Genomic DNA, 22,954 nt, shown 5'->3' on the forward strand with positions numbered 1-22,954 from the left:
GACAAACATACACACGGACACAGCCATACACATAAAAACATACAGATGCAGCTGGGCGCGGTGGCTCATGCCTGTAATCCCAGCACTTTGGGAGGCCGAGGCGGACAGATTATGAGGTCAGGAGTTCGAGAACAGCCTAGCCAGTATGGTGAAACCCCATCTCTACTAAAAAATGCAAAAAGTAGCCGGGCATGGTGGCGTGTGCCTGTAGTCCCAGTTACTTGGGTGGCTGAGGCAGAAGAATTGCTAGAACCCAGGAGCCAGAAGTTGCAATGAGCCAAGATCACGCCAGTGCACTCCAGCCTGAGCGACAGAGCGAGACTCTGTCTCAAAAAACAAAACAAAACAAAATATAGATGCACATGGACACACATGTATAAACACACATACACACATGGACATATACACACAAACACAGGCATGCATGTAAACACATACAGACACACACACACACACACAGACACCTGGACACACACACAGATATAAAACACACATGGGGATACACACATATAAATACACACAGACACACATGTACATACGTCACACAGACACATACATTAATACATGCATAGACACACATACACATACAGACACAAACCAGGACAGACACATATATACAGACACACACACACATATACATATATCACACAGGGACACACATGCATATACACACAGGCAGATATACAGACATGGGGACACATATATACAAACATACACACATACTGACATACACACATATACACATACATACATATACATCCATCACACATCCATATATCCACTCACACATACACACCGTTCTGTGATCGCCCTCAGGACATGGGCCAAGACAAGTGTAGCAAGCAACAGTCAATGGACAGGAAAGGCTGGCCAAGGCCAAGGCAAGATCAACAACCAATACAACTTCAAGCCAGAGACGCACACAGGCCTGCCCCTCCCCACCCTCCCTGCACCATGCGCCCAAGACTCACAGGACAAAAACCCAAACAAAACTCTGCTTCCTGAGTCCAGGGCTCATCGCCACGAGCAGTGGAGTTTTTCGCCCACTCACATGAGACTCGGGCCTCTCCTAAAAGCAGAGCACTCAAAATCTAAATCTGCCATCCCCGGTCGCCAGGGCTCACTGTCCATTTCTGTCTGGTGACTAAAGAGGTAACTTGAGCTCAGGGCAGAGAAGCTGCCTGCTGGCTTTTGCTCTTGACCAGAGGTAGCCCTCTGTGGGGGAAGCGGAGGCAGTTTCTTAAGAGGGGTGCAGACAGCTCCCAAATTCAAGGTTTTTCTTCTTCTACCAGCCTATAATCCCAAATATTAGCAACCCTCCCTAGGTTAAGGTCTTATCTCAAGGAAACCCCTAGTTACAGCGTAACTGAAAAGTAACCAGAGAGTGGTAACCACCAGTGACACGGATTTGTTGATCAGAGTAGCTCCTGCCCAGGGACAGACTCTAAAGATAAGGCGACTCGCAGAAGAGAAAGAAAGTATTGGTGGCGGGTGGCGCACTATGGAGAGATGAGCACTGACTCACAGAACGCTGCCTGGAGCTTCTGACATGGCTTTGGAGTTCAGGCATCAGCAGGGCTAGTCCTGGGGTAGACAGGCAAGACCTGGGGGCCAGGAGAAGAAGATCTAGGAGGCGCACACACACTGCTTGCGTGAGCATGTTACCAGCACTGAGGCTCTCCACATTGGCCTCCTAACCTCCCTGCAGGAATCTCAGTTCCCCTCCTGCAGCAGCAGATCTCATGCATAATGGGCAGAGACACTGAGCATGTTTGGACAGGACCGAGGTAAATGCAGGGCCCTTCCAAGGTTGGGTGATGCCTCCATAAATGCTGGACAAATAAATGAATGAGTGAGTGAGTGAATGAATGAATGAGTGAGCCCCTTTCCTGGACTAGATTTATTCTGGAATGCTCATCCAGCAGTGTGGAGGATGATCTCTCCTCCTCTGTACTTCTAAAAAGAGGGAAGGAAATTCCCTCCTATTTCTAAAAGCCCTGCCCCCTGGGCCTCGGGGACTTTCCCAACAGCAGGGGAACAGCATCTGACTCTGACCCTCTCTCCTGTCACAGACGCCAGCTGAAGTTCTAGGCTGGCCTTGCAAAGCCCTTGGACAGATGGCTGAGCAGGCCCTGGCTGGTACAGAAGGACAGGGTGCCCTGGCTGGTACAGAAGGACAGGGTACCCTGGCCACTCACAGCTCCTGAGTACTCACTAGTACAAAAGCCAACAGCAGCAAGTTGTTTTGAACAGAACGTTGACCCCCCCTCACAAATAAGCCTTCCGGTTGTTTGTGTCACGACAGCCTCATTCAGGCATCAGGCTCACTTCTATGCACTGTTGTCCACGTGCCAGAAGCAGCCACCTGCTGAGAAGGGCATCTGTGAGGAGGGAGACCTCTTCTAAAGTTACCTGAATGGGCAAGTGGCTGTTTGCCTAGACTCCCACAGAGCACAGCATGGTGATGAAGATGCTGGTCCCACTGTCTGCCAGGTAACATTGTGAGGGAAAGTTCTGTTTATTCCAAGACACTAGTGCCTCCTATTCACCCTGGTGACCACATTTGAGCCAGTTAGGAAACGAAGGAAGGGAAGGTTCCATCCTTGCCAGGGATGGAGACAGGGATGGAGGGCAAGGATGGATGCCCAGGACAGCCTTCTGTCTGGCAACATTCCCCCTCCTCAATCCTTTCCCGATTCGAAAGATACACACCTTCCCCCTGGCCTGTCTAGCTTGAGTCTCTGCCTATGGCTGCCTGGCCTGGTGAGACCAGCCTCCCAGCTCCTCTGTGTTACGCAGGCAATAGGAGAGCTGCCTTTTCAACAACTGTTTTGAACTTTCCTCTCCTTTTAACTCCGTCAACAGTCCCTCTTCTGTGCGAACACTCTGGTGTGTGAAAGCAAGACCTCAGCTCAGGGAGACAGCCCTCATAAACTGCCGCAGATTACCCTGTCTTTTCCCAGCCGGAGGGGGACACCGCCCCACTCCCTTCCCAGTCTCTTCCCCACCCCCAACTTTTTTTTTTAACCACTTCTGCTTCCTTCATTTTCTCAGCAGCTGCAGTGGAGAGATATAGTAAAGCTACTGTATAGGATTTTGAAAGCGGGGCCTCCAAGAGCTTTCCAAACTCCACACAAGCCAGTTATTCTCTGCCTTGTTTTCTTTGGCTTCAGGTTAGTAACACAGAATGAGTCAAACAGTATTAACTTTCAATAGGGAAGTGGTGTGGTCAACCAAAGCTGTTTGCGGCTAGATTGTGAAGATAGGTAGGGCAGGTAATGCAGAATAGCCCATAATACTGCGAGGAGGCAGAGGAGGGAGGCGGCCCCACTCAGAAACACTCCAACAATTAAGTCAACAGAACTCACACCATCTTTTTTTAGTTGGCTGAGGAATTAACACCAAGGTCTCTGACCAGGCAGCTTTGGGAAGCTGGCCATACTGGGGCTTGGACAATTGAGACAATTGAGTACTTTGTGGGTTTAAGGATGTCTTTTTTTTTTTTTTTTTTTTTTCAAATGTTGCCAAAGTCATGGGAACTCTAGTTAGGAAGATTTCCCCTACTTAGAGCATGTCACTCTGGCGTGGACCTTCATTCATCTCTTTCCCCGGCCTGGGGTTGATCCATTCTCGCTTCTTCCCCCTTCTCCCCCTGCCCTGCCCCCACCTTCTCAGTCACAATCTTTGTCTTCCCAGTTTGGCAGGACACCCCAGTGGCCCCTGGGCTTTCCTTCCTGAGGTTAGAAGATGGTGCTTTGAAAGAACAATTGCTCCTACAAACATCAAATCAAACTTTTAGAAGCTGATAAAGACCTTAAAAATCATTCAATCTCCTCTTCTTTCTCCTTCTGTAGATGAGGAATCTGAGGGTCTGCTGAGATTGACTGAGCTAGGCAGGGCCAGACATAGACTCCACTGGCAGGCCCGCAGTCTTTCCACCAGGTCAGGCCACTCCCTCGCCCAGGGCTCAAGATTCCTTTTAGAGTTCAACAGAGCAGCTCCCGAGAACAGACCAGCCCTCAAGACTCAAATTTCAGTGGTTTCCAGTTCTTTCTCCCTGCACTCAGCTACCTATTTATTTTGAGACTGGCTGAATCACCCAAAGAATAGAACGGGTTTCTCTGAAGCTGCTCCCGGCAGCATGTCAGCAAATGAACAGGACAGCGAGCTGGCCTCTGGAGCCTTGGAAGATTCTCACCTCCAAGCAGCTGCAGTTTTTGACTCGTCCTGGGAAACTGGCACTGAGACTCAGGGGTGTAACATTTCACCTCCCTGAAATCAAATCCAGAAATCTCAGGCGAGCAGCGTATATAAAAAGCCACACGGGAAAAAAGGAATACAGACTCAGCAACTCTTAGGTGCTCTGAGCCTCTTCCCAAGCCTTCTGGTTCTGTGAGCATTTCATTGAAAGAAAGTGGAATAACAGAGTTTTAGAAGAAAAACTGTATTTGGTCTTGCAAGAGAAAAGTATATTCAAATAAAACTCAGTTCTCAACTATTTGCCAAGGTTACTTCTTTTGTTTCCAACATTTAAAAAGGGTATCTAGTTGTAGGTAGAGAAAACATTAAGATATGCTAATGGAAGAAGGTAAAATTTCTAAAAGTATGGATTCACAGTGGGGTCTGATTTAAATGTTTAAATTTTTTCTCTTTAATTTCTTCTCACCAATCCTGAAAGACATGACGAGATAATATCTACTTTCAAGAAATCAATTAATTTTATTTAAAATCCCTAAGATTTTAATATAGTACATGCAAAACAATAATAGATTTTCTATTTTTTAATTATCTAATTATATTTATATTATCTAATTGACAGACTACTTAAAAAGCACATTGATATATATTATCTCAATGTGTCCTCAAGAACCCTGTGCAGTAGGCAGAACTCATAGTATTACTCCCATCTAGGGAAGCTTCTAGATGCTCAGAGCTTTGCAGGTCACACAACAGCATAGGTGCTTCATGTTAAGAAGCAGAACTGCATTTTGATAAAACCTTTAATTAGAAAAAGATCACCTCTCCCTCAAGGAAGTAGGGCAACATGGTTGACAGGGTTATGTTTCAATGAGGAATACATTTGTTGAAGCCAGTTCAGTGACGCAGTAATTGGAATTAATAATAGGTAGTATGGAAGGAAAAGAGAAAAAGCCCTTATTGTACTGTATCGTGAGGGCCAAATCTGCCAAGCTTTTTTTTTTTTTTTCTTTTTTTTTAAGTACTTGGCAATGGTAAATATTTGGCCCCCACTTGAACAGAATTCCATTTGTTTCCTCTCATAAGGTCTTTGGGACATGTTCAAGGGGCCTACCTGTCTAGAGCATGTGCTTTAATAATAGCGGCTAATATTTAAGGAACACTTCTGTGCCCAGCATGGTGCTATGCCCTAACATGAATTATTTTATTCAATCCGCACAATAATCCCCAACAGAGGGATATCATACTCCTGGTTTTATACCCAAGGAGGCTGAGCGTGGGGAGGTTAATCTGATCCCGAAGGGGAGGCCAGGCTGAATCAGGAAGCCAGCTCTGGAGCTTTGCCATCAGCCACTGCTCCAGCTCACCTTTCAGGCTATCTCTTTTAATCCTCACATCCCCTAGCAAGAGAGGTATCATGCAGTCCATTCCACAGATGGGAAAACTGTGAAACGCAGTTTTAGACTTGAAGCTCCAAACTCCTTTCTCGCTCACCGAGGCTCCCTGAGCACCCTGGTTCACTTTATTTTTTGAGACAGAGTCTCACTGTGTCGCCCAGGCTGGAATGCAGTGGAGCAATCTCGGCTCACAGCAACCTCTGCCTCTCGAGTTCAAGTGATTCTCCTGCCTCAGCATCCCGAGTAGCTGGGATTATAGGCGCCTGACATCATGCCCGATTAATTTTTGTATTTTTGGTAGAGACGGGGTTTCACCATGTTGGCCAGGCTGGTCTCGAACTCCTGACCTCAGGTAATTGGCCCACCTCGGGCTTCCAAAGTGCTGGGATCCCAGGCGTGAGCTACCGTGCCCAGCCCCCTGGTTCACTTTTGAAACACTGGGCTATGCCTGGCGAGCAGTGTCCGAGAGGCGCGTGGGACGTGGCTCCGCATATTTCTCCTAGCTCTTTCAAATGAATGAACTGGAAATATCATACAACCACTTCAAAGGTAAGTGAAAATAAGGTGGTACCAGGAAAATATTCAAAGGGCCATAAATCTATGTAGTATCTAGGAACTTATTTCAAATGTTTACTCTTTATTTTAAATAATCAGAATATGACTTTTAAGCCATGGTGAACAAAAACAAATACAAAATCAAACAAGTATCAAATGTTCGACACTTCAGTATATGGAAGCACACTGAAAGATTTCAATAGCAGTCTGGGTTTTTGTCAATAATTGCTTTAATGGAAACTAAGTATATGTATATCATGAAAGTACCAAACCAATGTACTGCCTTTAAATAACTTTCTAGGGGTCTTGAGAGTTGGCAGATTGATTCCATTGTGTTACTTTTTGAAAAGGCAAACAGAAAAGAACTTTGCTTTGGGTACATACATATATATATATAATATATATTTTTTATATATATTTTATATATTATATATATATTTTATATATTAAATATATAAATTTAATAAATTTAATAAAATATATATATATATTAGCTTGGCTTTCACCTATGAATGTGAATCCAGAATATTTGGCTATTCATGACAGCAAATTTTACCAGTGATACGGCATAATTTACACATAGAAGTTGATGAAAATATACCATGTGTCAATCATACTATAAAAAAGGAATTTCACATCCAACTAAACCGGCTTGTGATATGTCTGATAATATAGCCATAATGTACGGTAATAGATTATACCTAATTTACCCTTTCTGTATTGCCAACTTTTCATAATTAATACTTTGATAGCAAAAAAAAAGCAAACCTTCTCTAAAAGTTGCCTTTAAAGGAAAAGAATATGCGATGAACAGGAGAACATAGAAATTGCCAATCAGCTCAAATGAATTTAAATGCAGATGTGGTGTAAGGGGGTAGCTTTTACTTATTTAAGCTAAACTGGAATTATTATTATTATTATTACTATTATTATTTTGGTGGTAGTAGTGGAGTTCCATGGGACCCAGTGTATCAAATTCTTACTAATGCCTTTCCTAGTTATATGGCTTACAGGAAAAAACAACAACAACAAAAAAAACTGAAGCCTTTGAGAAAACTCAAAGAGAAATTTTTCAAAATGAAAAATGGAAAGTGGCTAGGGTATGAAAAAAATTCTAAATCTACCTGAAAGCACAGGAGTCAATGTATTTTAATGTGCTGGGATGCTGTGACTGCCAACCACAATCCATCTGAAAGCTGTGGGTCCATCCATCCCCATGGGAAACGTGCACCCAATGACAAGGCCTGACCATCCCAGACGGGGGCTGCCCCATCAGACCCCCACAGGACACAGGCAGCAGGCGGAGCTGCCTTGCACACATGGAAGGGTCTCCAGTGCTGGTCACTGATTTAGGAAACTCAGTGGGTGGCCGGCCATGTTTATGTGCTTGCAAAGCTTGGCTGCAGCGAGAGATTCCAGGCACCCTTGGGAGATGCACTGCCTTTGCCTAGTACAAGAATTCCGACCCCAAGACACCTGCTGCATTTCACGTCACGTTTCTAGGACAGTGTGGAGACTTCTGTAGCTGTGTCATGCCTCTACTGAACAGGACCCACGTGTTAGATCTTAAGCACTGATGTTTGATGTTACCCACACGTGATTTTTCTTTCTGACTTTTTCACAAAGTGCAACATTTGGGGGCAAGGCCATTTTACCCATTAGTGACTTAGGAACAGTGCCCAGAGTGTTTCCAGGGCCCATGCTATACTAGAAAAGAAATTTTACTGGGTCTCAACACAAAACGAAATCCAGAAAAAAAAATCAAAATTTACAAATGTTTAATTAAATGTAAAAAAAAAAAGTGTACCATTATGGCAACTTCAAGAATTTTTAAATTTAGGAGCCACAGATCTTTTTTGGTTAAAGTTTTCTCATTTCCAGAAGGATTTCAAGACTAAATGTGAATTATACCTGTCCTCTTTTGAATATGTATTGTGTGCCAGGCATGGTTCTAAGCCACAGAGGCTGCTGCATTCAGCCTTCCAGTGATGTGACGGTGGTACTACCAACTGTCCCTGTTTTAGAGAGGCTCAGTCAGACCAGCTGCTCCCCCAGGAATCGGCTCTCATAGTGTTAGCAAGTGCCAAAATGGAGACCTCAACCCCTAGTCTTGATTACATGTTGGTGGCAGAGAAGGCAGGGCAGCCACTTACAGCCAGAGAATTTCAGAACAAATTAGAAAGCCCTTTAAAAACTTTACAGCAAAAAAACGACGTCTATCTCATGTACCACCTGAGTGCATGTGGATTTGCCTGATGTGATTTAGGATGGCACTGCCCAGGGAAGAAGGCCTGGAGGCCTCGGCCTCTAAGGGGCCAGTTTATGGGAACGAACTTACGGCTTTATTTTGCTGACCATATTTTGTTGACCATATTTTGTTACCCTTTTTGCATGAGAACTAATTTAGAGATTATCTCGTCCCATTGCCTGGTTCAACAGGAGAGGAAAATGAAGACGAAAGTATTTAAGATAATTGCTCAAGTTCACACCCACTGGCCTGGTGGCGCCAGTGTGAAAACCCAGGTCCCTAAATTCAGGATCCAGAAAACTTTTTACATGTTTGAAGCTTAAGAAACAGAAGCCTAAATGCAGACAGGATTTTTTTTTCTTATGGCACGTCATACAATGAATTCTAACAAGGACTGCAATATATTAGTTTAGATCCTGACCTCACTGGTGTGGCATTCAAATTAGTGATATGGTTTTGCGAGGGTCCAGACGGAAAGAGAAATTCAATGTAATGGTGTAAGTTTCTTCCCTCTTCTCTGCTCCCACATTGGATTGAGAAGGTGCCTAGATCATCTCTTTGGGTTTTCACATTACCTGGAAGGAACTCTTATTTTGTTTTCTTTCTATAGCAATACAAATGCCATCTTAGAAAATCTCAGTGGCAGCCAAGCACAGTGGCTCATGCCTTTAATCCCAGCACTTTGGGAGGCCAAGGCGGGTGGATCAACTGAGGTCAGGAGATGGAGACCATCCTGGCTAACACAGTGAAACCCCATCTCTACTAAAAATACAAAAAATTAGCCGGGCGTGGTGGCACACACCTGTAGTCCCAGCTACTCAGGAGGCTGAGCAGGAAAACTGCTTGAACCCAGGAGGTGGAGGTTGCAGTGAGCTGAGATGGTGCCACTGCACTCCAGCCTGGGCGAAAGAGCAAGACTCTGTCTCAAAAAAAAAAAACAAAAAACAAAAAACAAAACAACAACCACACACAAAAAACCTCAGTGGTTTCTGTATAAGACAGGAAAAGTTACCAAGCATACACAGGCCACGCCAGCTCACTCAGAGCTGCACCAGGTGGGTTACTGCCGCTTCTGGGACAGAAGCCCATTCCCTTCACGGTCCTCTTAGGTTCCCATTCACCCCAGGGGCCCTTTCAGACCTTAACCTCCACTCTAGGGTCAAGTAAATCTGTATGCATGTAAAATTCTTCTTCTTGGTCTGGTTTGATACTACTAAAAATATTCAACAGAAATACATTCTAAAATTCGCTGGAAACATTTAGGCACGATTATTATTAATGCTTTAAAAACTGCCTTTGCCAAGTCATCAGGTAGTTGAGGAGTTTAACACAGAAGGAATTAAAGTACCAGGGGGAAGTTCTCCCAGAACTTTCAGCTTGGCCTGAAATGCCTTTCAAAGTGGGGAGGAGGGGATGTGAGTCAGGACAGCATTTTCCTCCTCTTTGAGCCTCTGCCCTGCTCCTGCTTTAGGTGGGAGGGGAGGAAGAATTACTTTCTAATTCCTGTGTGGATCAGGATTGCATCTAGAAAGAACTAAAGTCCAAGTCCAAATCTGATGAATTCAAGGGAAGAGGAATTAAGTAGCTCATCATTCACTACCTGGAAAATACACTTGAAGCAATTCCCAGTGAGCAATGCGATTGTGGATTGGTAATTACAATCCTGAGATCACAGATCCATAAAACCATCTGACATTTTCATAATCATTCAAGAGCAAAGAGTGACACATCTTTTCATCCCCCCGGCGGCTACGTGCTGTGCACACGGGCCCTCTACGAAACCCTTTGTTAAAGGGGGACCCAGACTTGGACACTACTCTGCAGGTCACTCCACTTTACCCATCTTTCGTGAAGGCCAACACCGGAAGAAGAGGTCTATGTTGTACAACACCCCGGGGTCAGGTCCCCCTTCATGCCAGGTCCCCAAGTGGACCCTGGTGACAGAAGCAGAACCAACTGCTGGCACCTGTGACCAGCATGGCCATGGCTGTGTATTATGAACTCTGGGGAGGTGTGGGAGGGGAGGGTACTTCCTGCAGCTCTGCTGGGGAAAACACTGATTCCCTCCTGTCAGTACAAAAAAAATGATGAATGCCAAAGCAACAGGGCTCTGCTTTCTTGAAGAAAACTGTATGTGACCCAGAACTTTACTGATAAACTCTCCCAATAAAAAATACAGGTATTACATTACCATGAAGCTCAAAAAGCGGCCAGTGCAGTTCTTAAAAACAGACCCTGGCATCGGTGAGTGCCAGCATCTGGACGCCTTAGTTTACATGCTGGCTTACTAGTTGCGTGACCTTGGGCAAGGTATACGATTTATTTTTTCTTCAATTTCCCTGCCTGTTCTTTTGAAGATTATATAAATTAATATGCGTGAAGCACTGTGAACAGTGTTGGGCAAATAACACTACTTAATGTTAGCTATGCTATTATCGAGTATTTTTATGATTAAGAGAAAATAACAATGTGAACTAGGTGTTACTCAATCCTAAGAGCAGTTATTTTTAGGTCCATTATCACCATCAGTTTACAGATTGGTTCCTTCCCTTCCTTCCCTTCCTTCCTTCCTTCTTTCCTTTATTTTTTTTTTTTTTTTGAGACAAGGTCTCACTCTGTCACCCAGGCTGGAATACAGTGGCACCATCTCGGCTCACTGCAACTTCCGCCTCCTGGGTTCAACCGATTCTCCTGCCTCAGCCTCCTGAGGAGCTGGGACTACAGGCGTGCACCACCACACCAGGCCGATTTTTATATTTTTTGGTAGAGATGGGGTTTTCCTGTGTTGGCCAGGCTGGTCTCCAACTCCTGACCTCAAGTGAGCCGCCCGCATTGGCCTCCCAAAGTGCTGGGATTACAGGTGGGAGCCACTGCGCCTGGCCCATAGGTACTTTTCATGCATTTCTCTTCTTCACTTGAAGCACATTCTCCATATATAAAGATCCTATTTCTCATGTTCACATATATAATAGGTTTGCTATATACACTCAAAGTCATAGAAGAATTATACTCATATGACATGATCTCAACCAAGTACTTTAAAAAGTAGCTGAGTGAAGATTAGGCCCTTTGATCAACCTATTTTAACTATAACTCCCTCTAAAAAAAAAATCAGTCAGAAAGAAAGCTAGTGTCTCAGGAAGCACTCTACAGTTTGTAAGTAATGGCTCCACCTTACCATCTCTATGAAAAAAATTAAAAAATTAGCCGGGCATGGTGGTGGATGCCTATAATCCCAACTACTCAGGAGGCTGAGGCAGAAGACTCGATAGAACCTGGAAGGCGGAGGTTGCAGTGAGCCAAGATCGCACCACTGCACTCCAGCATGGGCAACAGAGTGAGATTTCACCTCAAAAAAAAAAAAAAGAAAAAAGAAAGCTGCACATTTTACCTTAGTCCCTAGCTGCCCTCTAAGCCAGTATCCCAGATGTCACCTGATATGTGGATGCTAGAAGCCCCACCCTTAAACAGACCACATCACAAGACTCTACGTTAACCGCCTGGTCCTCAAGGACGGGCTGCCCAGAGAGCAGAGGCAAGGCCACCTCCACCCAAAAGGAATCCCGTGAGCTCTAGACATGGTCATCCTTGCCTGTGAGGAGGAGGGCAGCTGCAGAGGCCTGTCCTTCCCTGCAGGTTTGTACTTCCCGGCATCTGCTGGGTTACACCTTTCCAAAATTACAGCCAGCTCTTTCACTTTTAAAATAGAAATAACTATATTTAATTCAACAAACAAACAAAAAAATCAAGAGCTCAAGCAGAACACAGTCACGTGAAAGACTCCTTTAACCTGGGGACAGACAGAAGTTATCTCAGAAATGGCCAATACGTTCATTAACCTTTTTGATTTTTAATTTAGTTTCTCAATGTTCCAGATGTAACAAACACCTGACCAGACAGGTAAAGGCTGCCCAATCCATACCACCATGACCAGCCCCCCAAGACGGGTCAGTTAGGGTCCCCACTGCTCACTCTCCTCAACTTCTCCTTGGCAAAATATCTTCCTCCATGGCATTGAACCAATTCCTGCATTGAAATTATTTAATGAAATCTCTGCAGAGAAGATGCTTTGGGATCTCAATATTAGCATAGAGACACCTAAATTACAGATTTGTGAGCTGAGAGCTGGAGTTTTTCATTAGATCCTAGAAATATAAAACATACATTAAAAAAACAAAAACAACTCTCAGCCATCCATAGTAGCTCATGCCTGTAATCCCAGCACTTTGGGAAGCCAAGGTGGGCAGATCACTTGAGGTCAAGAGTTCGAGACCAGGCTGGCCAACATGGTGAAACCCCGTCTCTACTAAAAATACAAAAATTAGCTGGGAGTGGTTGTGGGCATCTGTAGTCCCAGCTCCTCCAGAGGCTGAGGCGGGAGAATCGCTTGAACCTGGGAGGGGGGCAGAGGTTGCAGTGAGCCGAGATTGTGCCACTGCACCCCAGCCTGGGCAACAGAGTGAGACTCTGTCTCAAAAACAAACAAACAAAGAACTCTCAGATATCCTTTTCTTGAAAAATCCTTTCACTCTATCTTTTGTGCTTAAGGAGGAGACACTCTCAGTATGTCAACAAGCTCCTAAGTGCTCTACGTGCTAACCGAAAACAGAGCGCACCTTGCTGCTGCTAAGAACCCATTCCAGGCAGAGGATACCTTTTGATGGTGCTCTTGCTCCACGATACAGTTAATTTTTCAACAATTAATAATTTCTATATTACTCTAAGATATTTCTTAAAATCCTATGGAATATGAGAAAAACAAGTTTTGATTTTCTAAGGGGCAGGTCCATTACTGTAAAAAAGCAAGAAACCATCTGAAACGAAAAACACTTTAAATTCCCTTTGGCGTATACTTTTGGCTACAGCTTCACCACTGAAAACCCTGGAAGAGGGGAGGGATGCATCAACTTTACCCATCGGCATGACCAACAGACAAGCTGTGGCACAGCTTCTCATTCTCAGTCCTTAACTTAATCAGCGGAACGGCAGGTTGAATGGCAGTTTGTCCCTCCAAATGCCAGATAACTGCTTTATTTAGTTAAGCTTGCACGCATACCTCAAGTCAAAGGCTCCACGCCTGCAATGAGGCACTACCATTTGCCCTTCTATAATAGACAGTCTTCGAGCTGAGCCAAATATGCCAGCCAATCATATAAGCCAACTCCTCATTTTAAATGTGAGGATACCGAGGCCAGGTCAAAGAGTCTATAAGAAAGAAATAGATGATGTACAGACAGTATGGTATGGATAGAGAGATGAACAGATGAATGGACAGGTAGATAAATGAAGGACAGCACAGAAGTAGACATCAGGAACTCCTCATTCTGTTAACGCTTCATCATCAACTATTTCTTTTAAAGCTAGGCAAACCGTTTCATTTTTCTGGGGCTATTTTCCCTTACCTATGGGGTGATGATCCTAAAGGCTCTTCTCAGGCCCCTCCTAGCTCTCATTGTCTTTGATTTTATGAAACTAGAGAATTTTCCAAAATGATTCAATTTGGCCTCGGCAATGCCAGGGCCATTTTGCCAGGATTTCCCAGAATTCATTGCACCATAATCATGGAGGGGACTCGGGAGGTCTTATTCATCCAGAGATCTGGCAACATCTGGATATCCTGATTTACATGCAGTGTCCTCTCTTTATGTTACACTGGAAAGCAACTGTGAGCAAAGCTTACTATAGAAAGTTCCCACCCTGAATGAAGATGTTCAAACCATAAGAAACCAGCATACTAAAATTAGCAGTGATGGCCCCTCTTGCTTCACAGGGCAAATAGAAAAGTCAGCATTACCCAAGCCAACCTGGGAGTCTGCACGCACTTGGCTTTTTTCCAGAAGTCCGTTGTAAAATGTGAGACTTTCTACCTGGGGCTATTGCACCTCTATATATCATACTTACACTTATTCCACGCATTTAGTTTTTCCCCAGGCCCCAAATTCCATTTGGCAGGGAAGACTGTGTAAAAATGGATGCTTCTTTGGCGCAAATCCCTTCTGTCTGCTCAGAGGGTGCTTCTCCATATAACAACTGTTTTCTTAAGTTGTAAAACAGCAGGGGCAGAGTAAACTGTATATACAGCCAGACCGTTACAATCGCATAGACATCTTTTTTCCCCTGACTGCCAATTCTTAAAAGCCAGAGTTGCCACCATTTGTTTTCTGAAGCTCAATAACTTTGTTATTTCTTTGAATGTTACAGGAAATGCTGGCAGTGAGGCAAAACCCAGCCTTCTTTATGCATGAGGAAATAAGAGAAGTAGAGGGTATACCCAGGGTCACCTGGCTTCGGCTTCTTCAGGCTGGTCGGCATTTCAACTGTCCCAGAGATGGCTGTTGCTTCTAGTTCTAAAGATAGTGGTTCTACAGCCTCCTGAAGGAGCATTTCTCTAAGTTTAGTTACCCTCAAAGTCGATTTTCTTATACCTAACAACTGCCTCCCTCCCAGCCAGGCACCTTGCCATAATGCAAGCCTGCTTCCTCTTTGGTCCTCTGTGGAGAACAAACTTGCTTTGGTGTTTATGTTCTGTTTAATGCGGGGTTATATTAACGTAGGAATGTCCAGGTTGACATTCCTACTCTGGAAACCTAAGAAGAGCTCACAGTCATTCCTTAGACCTGTGTGGTCCTGTCTGTGTCTATGGCCTGCTTTTCACTCATAAAGAAGAATCAGGGTATGTTATCAAGTCCCACAGTCTCCCAAGTCTAGGCATGGCCAGAAAGTCGTGATCAGAAAAAGCTGAGAGGGCCCTCTGGGGAAAAATGCAGTCAGATCTGGAAGGAGTCACTGAGCACAGCAAATGGAAGGAAGGGAAAAAGCAGACGAGGAACACCATATCCTGGCGGGCTGCCTCTGGTGGGCATGGTGATTATCTGCAGAGCTCCATCCACTCAAGGACTTTGGGAAAGTTGATGCAGCATGGGGAATGGTTCCAGAAGGTGACCCAAATGCCATGAGGTTGTGGCCAGGACCACAGGGAAGGCTGCCATAAAAGCTGCAGTGATCACAGGATAGCCTGCAGAGAACTACCTTAAAACCCCACCTAGAAACCACCATGCAGAGAAGGTCATCTAGAGGGGACCGGAGCAGTAGCCAGGGATGAAAGCAGGGATGCCCTACTGGGGATCACTAACATTTCCTGCCTTCATTCTCTGCATCAGGCACATAGCATCATTTGGCTTGATCTTATAAAGAAGCTCTCATTATTATCCCCGTTTTACAGAAGAGGAAAGTGAGGTTCAGCAAGGCTCTGTAGCTCACTGAAGGCTTAAGAATTCCACTGGCTTGCCCATAAAGCCCAAATTCTTAACCACTTCATTTTACAACCTGACCTCCCTGCATCTTGGCTTTTGGGGACAGTAGGAAGCCCTGTTTTTCAATATTCCTCACTCCAAGAAGAAAGCATATTAATTTTCCAGCAGGGACCTGATACGGTTTGGAGACATCTGGATGCTGGGCGGGGGTGCTGGGCAGTTCCACAGACCTGGAACTGTAACCCAGCCTCAGATCCTGGGGAAGGGTGTGGTTCTGGAAAAGAGCGTTACTCTGGTGTTTACTCAAAGATAGTCATTAAGTCACTGTGAAGACATCTTTTCTGCAGACTAAACAACCTCACTCCTTTTTTTAAAAGCTTTCCTCACAGGAGTTATTTTTTGGTACTATCTTTCTATATTTACTGGTTTTCCCCAGACATTCTTCTACCCTCCCACTCTCTATCTTAAAAATGCCTGTAATAAGATTTTGATCTGTGCCACAGAAAGAAAAGGGTCATTTTCATAGTTTTCATCTCTGGCCCTCATGAATTAATAAAAGGCCAGCACAGATGGTAATTACTCCCTTGTGGTCCACTCTGACCCTCAGACCTCTTTGGGCTGCCTCTGTGCCTGGCCAATCTTCCATTTACTATTTGTTTCTGATCCTGTTGAACTTTACTGTATATTGAGGAAGCAGTCCTTAGTTTCATGCTGCCCTGAATGGTTCTAACATATGATGCAGTCAGCCTAATTTCCTTTTGCCCTCTAAAAGGATGCTTCAAAAAGAGCTCAGTGCACAGAAACAAGCTTTGAGTAGCGAGAGTATTGACAATGCAACTTTTTGGCTTTACGGGGGCCTGACATCCCCCTGGGGGAAAGGTTGAACCCAAGGAATCTGAGACATGGTCCCTGAGTATACCAGCCTGGAGGGTGTACCAGCCTGGAGGGTATACCAGCCCCAAGTGGGTGCACTTACTTCGAGGTTCTCGGGGCCCATCCACTGTGATTTTGATGGCTCTATGGTAGGTGGCGACTTGCGGTGGGTTTGTGAAGACAGTGATGGTCAGAGTGAAGCTTTTCCCTGTGGGGACACAATAGAGAACAAAACAGAATGAGGTTGGTGGCCTGAACATATCTGTTGAATAACCAATCATTAATTTATGCTGTCCAGCCCTTCAGCACAAGTTACCAGTTTTAACAACACTCCCGGAATTTTGGCTTTGCTTCAATTCTGGAATACACACCTATGATAGTTACCTAGGTGTAACACTTCACATAGTTATATGGCTTTAATGTAATCATCAATAAACAATACAAGATCAAGAAAGATTAGAATTTATTTTCTGTTAAGTCAAGATTTCAGGAAATCATTGAGTCAGACTGGCAGCTCTCCACTTCTGGTTCCCAACTTCCCTGCTCCCATCTTTCCCAATTATTTATAATTCAGGGCAAAGAAGAGTAGAAGAAACCATATCCATCTTTCTCTTCTTACTTTGTACCTTTGAAGATCAGGAAAGATAGAATTTCTAAGTTTGAAAACAGGCTAAATTAGAATCATTCTGTCTATATTTTTAAAAGACGAAGTCTGGCTGATTTTAAATATTATTTGAAAATGCCAGATGTTATTAGAGGTACTCATGGGATCAGTCAGAATAAAATTGATGACTCATAAATGGACTTAAGTATATGTAACTGACAGACTGAGATTCAGTAAGTTCTAGTAATAAAAAATGCACAAAATTTCCATTACACGTTTTACATATATTTATAAAAGGTGAGAAAATCTTCATTGCATAGATTTACTAATCTAAAAACATTTCTTGTTGGTAAAGTGATTCAGAGGATAAATCTGGCTAGCTGACCTTTGGCAAGTCACTAGACACCTCTATGTTCCTCAGTATCCTTACCAGGAAGATGGTTACATGCAAATTTTCCTACCTTAGAGAGTTTTAGGGGAGATTAAATGATTTACTGTGAGTAACACTGTTAAAACAGTATCTGGCACACGGTATTCAACAGGGTGTGTGTGTGTGTGTATGTTGTCTGCTTTATTTCTCTTCTCTGTTTCTCACGGGTCTATAATAGGACCCTAACATTTGATTAAGTCTGATGTTCAATCTTCCTACATCAATACAGTAGTTCTTTAATCAACATAGTTTCTCCTCTTAATCATGTAGCATAAAGTAAATCAAAGACAGATGAAAGGAAAATATTTTCAATTGTCACGCATGTCTTAATACAAAGGAAGGCCACATAAAAACAATTGTCATGCGTGTCTTAATACAAAGGAAGGCCACAGAAAAATGCTCAATGAAAATATAATCTTTGGCCACAGCAAGCCACGATTCCTAATCATGAGAAACCTCCACCGAACACTCCCCAAAGATGTGGATTCTATCTGTATTAAAGTCTATAATAAAAAGAGCAATAGCAAGTAACAATTAGATGATGAAGGCTGCTCTGCCCATTGTGCCTTTGTAACTAAAGTCTCAGCTGACCTGTCCAGTAAACGAGGTGAGGATGCTTCTGGGGAGTGACTTCCATGGAGCAGAGCATCAGGGATGCCAGGAGACTCTGCCTCCAAATCCATCTTTCCCATCAACTGGCCTGTCCCCAGAACCTAGAGACGAGTCTTGTTGGCCTTTGGGGATTTGCCAGTTTTAGGACATCGTTCAGATGTTACCAGGCGACACTCTGGATGCTTTCCTACCGTGGCATCTAGCTGAAGGAGAGGACTGGGCAGAAGAGGCCTTGGCCAGGCCCAGCAAGCAGGGTATGTGATGTGATGTGGAGAAGATGCTGCCACAGAGGGAGGCAGGTCCTGAGGGCAACTGCCCATCTCACTGGGCAGTCTCTGGCTTTCCAAGAACAGATCCAGGAGCAATGACAGCCACAGCCGGGGAGCAGCCACGTCCACATGCTCCAGAGCTGACTAACAGATGGTCCTACAAGCCTCATGGTCAGCCTGTTCCCTCTCTGTCAAGAACCCACGAAGGTTATCACCTGTATCATCAAGACTGAATTCCAGAACCTGCTTTTAGGATCTTCTCACTAATAAGACCCTGTCCCAAGTAATTCCTCACTCACCCCCTCTCCTCCGCACACCTGACTCCCAGTGTGCACCCTCTGAGTTCCACCCACGAGCCATGGCATTGAGATGCTGAGGTCTTCCTTCCTCCAGCCACTTCGCCAATCCAAGGCTCCTTGCTGCACCCTTCACCCGAGTCTTCCTGCCCTTCAGCATCTGGCAACAGGCAGTCACTTGTTTTCCAGGCAGCCTTCCTTGATGACTACATTTTGCTTTATGGCTGTTTGGGCTGCCTCATAAATCATCCTTCACCTTTGATTATTTAGGGTGTCATACTGAATGCAGTTTGTGACTGTGTAGACCTAGTCTCCCAGAAGGCGGGGATCCTTTTCTATATACCCATGTAGCCCTCACAGAAAGGCGGGAAAGGGTGCAGGTGGGAAAGGGTGCAAGTGGGAAGGGGCTTTAGGAGAGAGGGGGTATTTAAAATTAAAAAAAAAAAAAGTCCCTTGAAGACACAACAATAGATAATGCCATTGTCCCAGTCCTGAGTAGGTCTAGGGGTGCATGTGGGTGTATGAGAGAGAGACAGAGAGAGACTGAGGTGGTTCTTTCAGCAAGAGAGTTACAAGTTTGGGGATCCAATACAAACGATTTTACCTCTCCAGATCTCAGTTTCCTCATCAGCAAAATGAGGGGGGTTCATGGGATGCATGCAATGTCCCTTTCAACTCTCTGATTTCATCTTCCAAGAATGCAGCTGGCCTGAGATGCCCATAGCCATGTGTAGGCGGGCAGGTCCACGTGTGATTCTTCTGTTGCCTACAACTCTAGCACCTCAGTGACTTCATAAAAATACTGTATTTGTTTCCTGGGGCTGCTGTAATAAATTATCACAAACTGGGTGGCTTACAACAATAGAAATTAAGACTTTCACAATTCTGGAAGTCAGAAGTCCCAAATCAAGGTGGCAGCAGGGCCACACTCCCCCTGAGGGCTCTAGGGAGGATCCTTGCCTCTTTCTCGCTTCGGATGGTGGCCAGCATTTCTTGGCGTTTCCTGACTTGCAGCTGCAGCACTCTAGCCTCTGCCTCCGTCTTCACATGACTGTCTTCCTACTGTGTGTCCCCTCCCTCTTCTTAGAAGGACATCAGTCATTGGACTTATGGCCCACCCAAGTCCAGTATGACTTTATCTTGATTACATCTGTAAAGACCTTAAGCCATATTTTGAGGTTCTAGGTGGACATACAGTTTTTAGAGAACACTATTTAACTCAGTACAAATAGCAATGTAGTAAGAGCTCCCATCATGGCTCTACCAGTGACAACTGCTCTACAGGCACTCATGTGTTTTACCCTCTGGAACAGTCTTGCTCCGATAGTGGCTCTCCTACCACCACCCTATCCACGACTACCCAAATGACAACAAAGAACGGTTGCATTCGTAATACTGGCATTTTTAAGTCATGTAGAACTTACAACTTTTTAAACACCTTCCCATATACTATTTCATTTGGTCCTCACACCAATCTCATGAAATAAACAAGATGGATTTTATTGTTCTTGATGAATAGGTAGCAAAGCTAAGGCCCAGAAAGGTTAAGTAATTTTCCCAAAGTCACACAGCTTTGATATACAGCAAAACTCATATCCCTGAGCTTTCTACTCACTGTTCTTCCAGTTATTGTCCCTGAGGTCATAAATCTCCACCCGCAAACCCAGTAGCACCAGTACAAGAAATCTGGACTGGAGATACTTTATCCACACCTACCACTGCCCCAAAAAGTAAAAGCTGACTCTGTGATTCTAATGTACCAATGGTACTCAACCTGGGTTATAGCTCAAAAGCATGTTCTTACTGAGCTGCGTTTGGGCCTCTGGCAGTTGAGCACTCATGACACCCCGTCTGGTAAACCACAGACTAACCTATATAATCAGGAGTAAAACTTAATCAAAGTGAGAATTTGTGAAATGAATGGTCATTATCTGAATTCTCATTATTTCATGCCCATCTTTTTTTTTTTTTTTTTCTGAGATGGAGTCTTGCACTGTCTCCTGGGCTGGAGTGCAATGGCGTGATCTCGGCTCACTGCAACCTCCGCCTCCCGGGTTCAAGCGATTCTCCTGCCTCAGCCTCCCGAGTAGCTGGGATTACATGTGCATGCCACCACACCCAGCTAATTTTTTGTATTTTTAGTAGAGATGGGGTTTCACTATGTCAGCCATGCTGGTCTCAAACTCCTGACATCGTGATCCGCCCACCTTGGCCTCCCAATCATGCCCTTCATTTTAAGCACAGTCACAAGACGTTTCCACCGAGCACACACTAGTAGGTGGGGCGTTTTGGCCAGTCATGTGGTTCTCCCTCACAAAGGGCTCTTGTTTACAGCTTTGGGTACAAGGACATTTGCTTATTATCTTACAGACACAGTGATGACTTCTTCACAGGTGTAGGTGACATTTTTCCACAGCACGAAAACTGCCTTACACGTCCTTTGTATTCTTCCAATGAGACCCAGCAGAGCCTTGACACTGGGCTGCAGTCAGCAACGGGCGGGCGCACCTGACAGGAGCCACATGCTCTGTCCTCCACGTGGCCCTGCCCTCTCCGTGGCCCCACCCCATGGCGGCTGGGACACAGCCCTTCTTGGCCAGCGTCTGCAGAAGTGGGATCTGCGCCTTGGGGCACACGTGTTATGAGCCAAATTCCCTCATTGAAATGACCTATAGGCCTGGTATTTTAAGTACATGGGTGTGGAGCACAAAAGACTCTCAAGTGTTTCTCCCAGCGAGCTGCAGCCGGAATAGTGAGAAATCACAGGAGAGCAAGGGAGGGCAGGTTGGCTAAATAGCAACGGCCCCAAAATGGGCTTTTCAGGACCCAGTGCAGGGGTGGAAGGATGGGGCTGTTGCCGAGAGGGCCGGTGTTTCTGTTGGTAGCCTGGAGGATCCAAGGCTCCCTGAAGCACTCAGTGGCCTTGGTCTGGTGAGGCCAGCAGAGGCTTTGGTCAGTGCACAGATGGCCCCAGCACTGACCCTGTGTGTGCTGCTGGAAGTCGGCAGCTCTTGGTTCCAGAGGGGGCCACCACGGGGTCACAGGGTGGCCTGCATGGAAGGAAGCCAAGGAAAGGGGTAAACAAGGGGTAAACACCAAGTCCTTCTTCCTCCTGCTCACTGAACCCTGACCACTACAGCAGCATCAGTTCCAGCCAGGGCTTGGGTTCCAGGAGGACCATTCTTTAGAAAGAAGCACAAACAACACTCATACTGAATAAGAAGGTGAGAACAAAAAACAACAGGGCAGATGAGGTTTGTCTTGATGTAGGCTTGAAAGCAGTGAGAGAGAAGAATTCCATATAAAATCCCATGAAGGTGGAAACACAGTGGTGATTCATTCAGTGTGGACTCTCAAGGCAACCTACTTAGGTTCAAAACCTCGCTCTGCCACTTGCTAGCTGTGTGACCTCAGGCAAGTTACTTGACCTCTCTGGGGCCTCAGCTTTGTCATCTGTAAAAGGGGGTTAATAACAGTCATTCCATCTCGTAGCATTGTTCTGCAGGTTAAATGGAATGCTGAATATAAAAGCAGAGCACAGAGAAAGGTCTCAGTAAATGTCAGTGGAATGATCATTAAAGACATGATAAAGGTGATTCCACAAAGACCAGAGCTGTGACAGATCCCGTAAGAAGGAGCTGGGGATGAAGTAGGCATTGACGTCTGATATGAGGAGGGGTTTTGTGCGTGTGTGTGTGTGTGTGTGTGTGTGTGTGTGTGTGTGTGTGTGTGTTCAGCAGGTGATGGAGCTGCTACCAGGCCTAAATGCAGCTTGAACTTCAAGTTCAAGTTCACTCCTGCCCCGCCAGCTGGCGACCTTTGTAAGGCACAACTGTGAGTGGCTGATACGCCATGTAAACAAGCCAGGCCAGTGCTCCTCCCTGCAACATGTGTTGTCTCCCTCGACGCCAGTGGGTCCATCCAAATGCCAGGGCAAAATACTAACTGCTTTATTTAGTTGGGAAGAAGGTCAAGGGGTGAGTCTTCCTGGACACTCGCTGCCATGACACACTCCCCAAGGCCAGTCAGCGGGGAGGCCCCAGGTCTAGGCTTGATTAGTCTTGACGTTGGCGGCCCTGGGGCTGGTGAACTCTGACAGCCAATTGTGGTCAAATAAAGCCACGGCTGGAACCTGCAGTTCCGCATGGCCCAGCGCACTCTCCACTTCCTCACCACATCTGGGAAGTGGCTAAACCTCAGGATTGCTTCAAATGTGCACA

At 45.1% G+C, this 22,954-nt stretch overlaps 1 protein-coding gene across 6 annotated transcripts in view; it reads right to left on the reverse strand.

Moving 5' to 3' along the window:
* The window catches only part of RUNX1 (RUNX family transcription factor 1), a 263,011-nt gene that overhangs the window by 54,909 nt on the left and 185,148 nt on the right, over nucleotides 1–22,954 (reverse strand). For all 6 annotated transcript variants that reach the window (XM_004062749.5, XM_063702582.1, XM_063702580.1 and 3 more), the window contains one exon: nucleotides 16,627–16,731. In XM_004062749.5, coding sequence (XP_004062797.2) covers nucleotides 16,627–16,731 — 105 coding nt within the window. The remainder of the gene's footprint in view (nucleotides 1–16,626; nucleotides 16,732–22,954) is intronic.

Source organism: Gorilla gorilla, chromosome 22 (genome assembly GCF_029281585.2).
Source record: "Gorilla gorilla gorilla isolate KB3781 chromosome 22, NHGRI_mGorGor1-v2.1_pri, whole genome shotgun sequence".
NCBI classification, from domain to species: domain Eukaryota; kingdom Metazoa; phylum Chordata; class Mammalia; order Primates; family Hominidae; genus Gorilla; species Gorilla gorilla.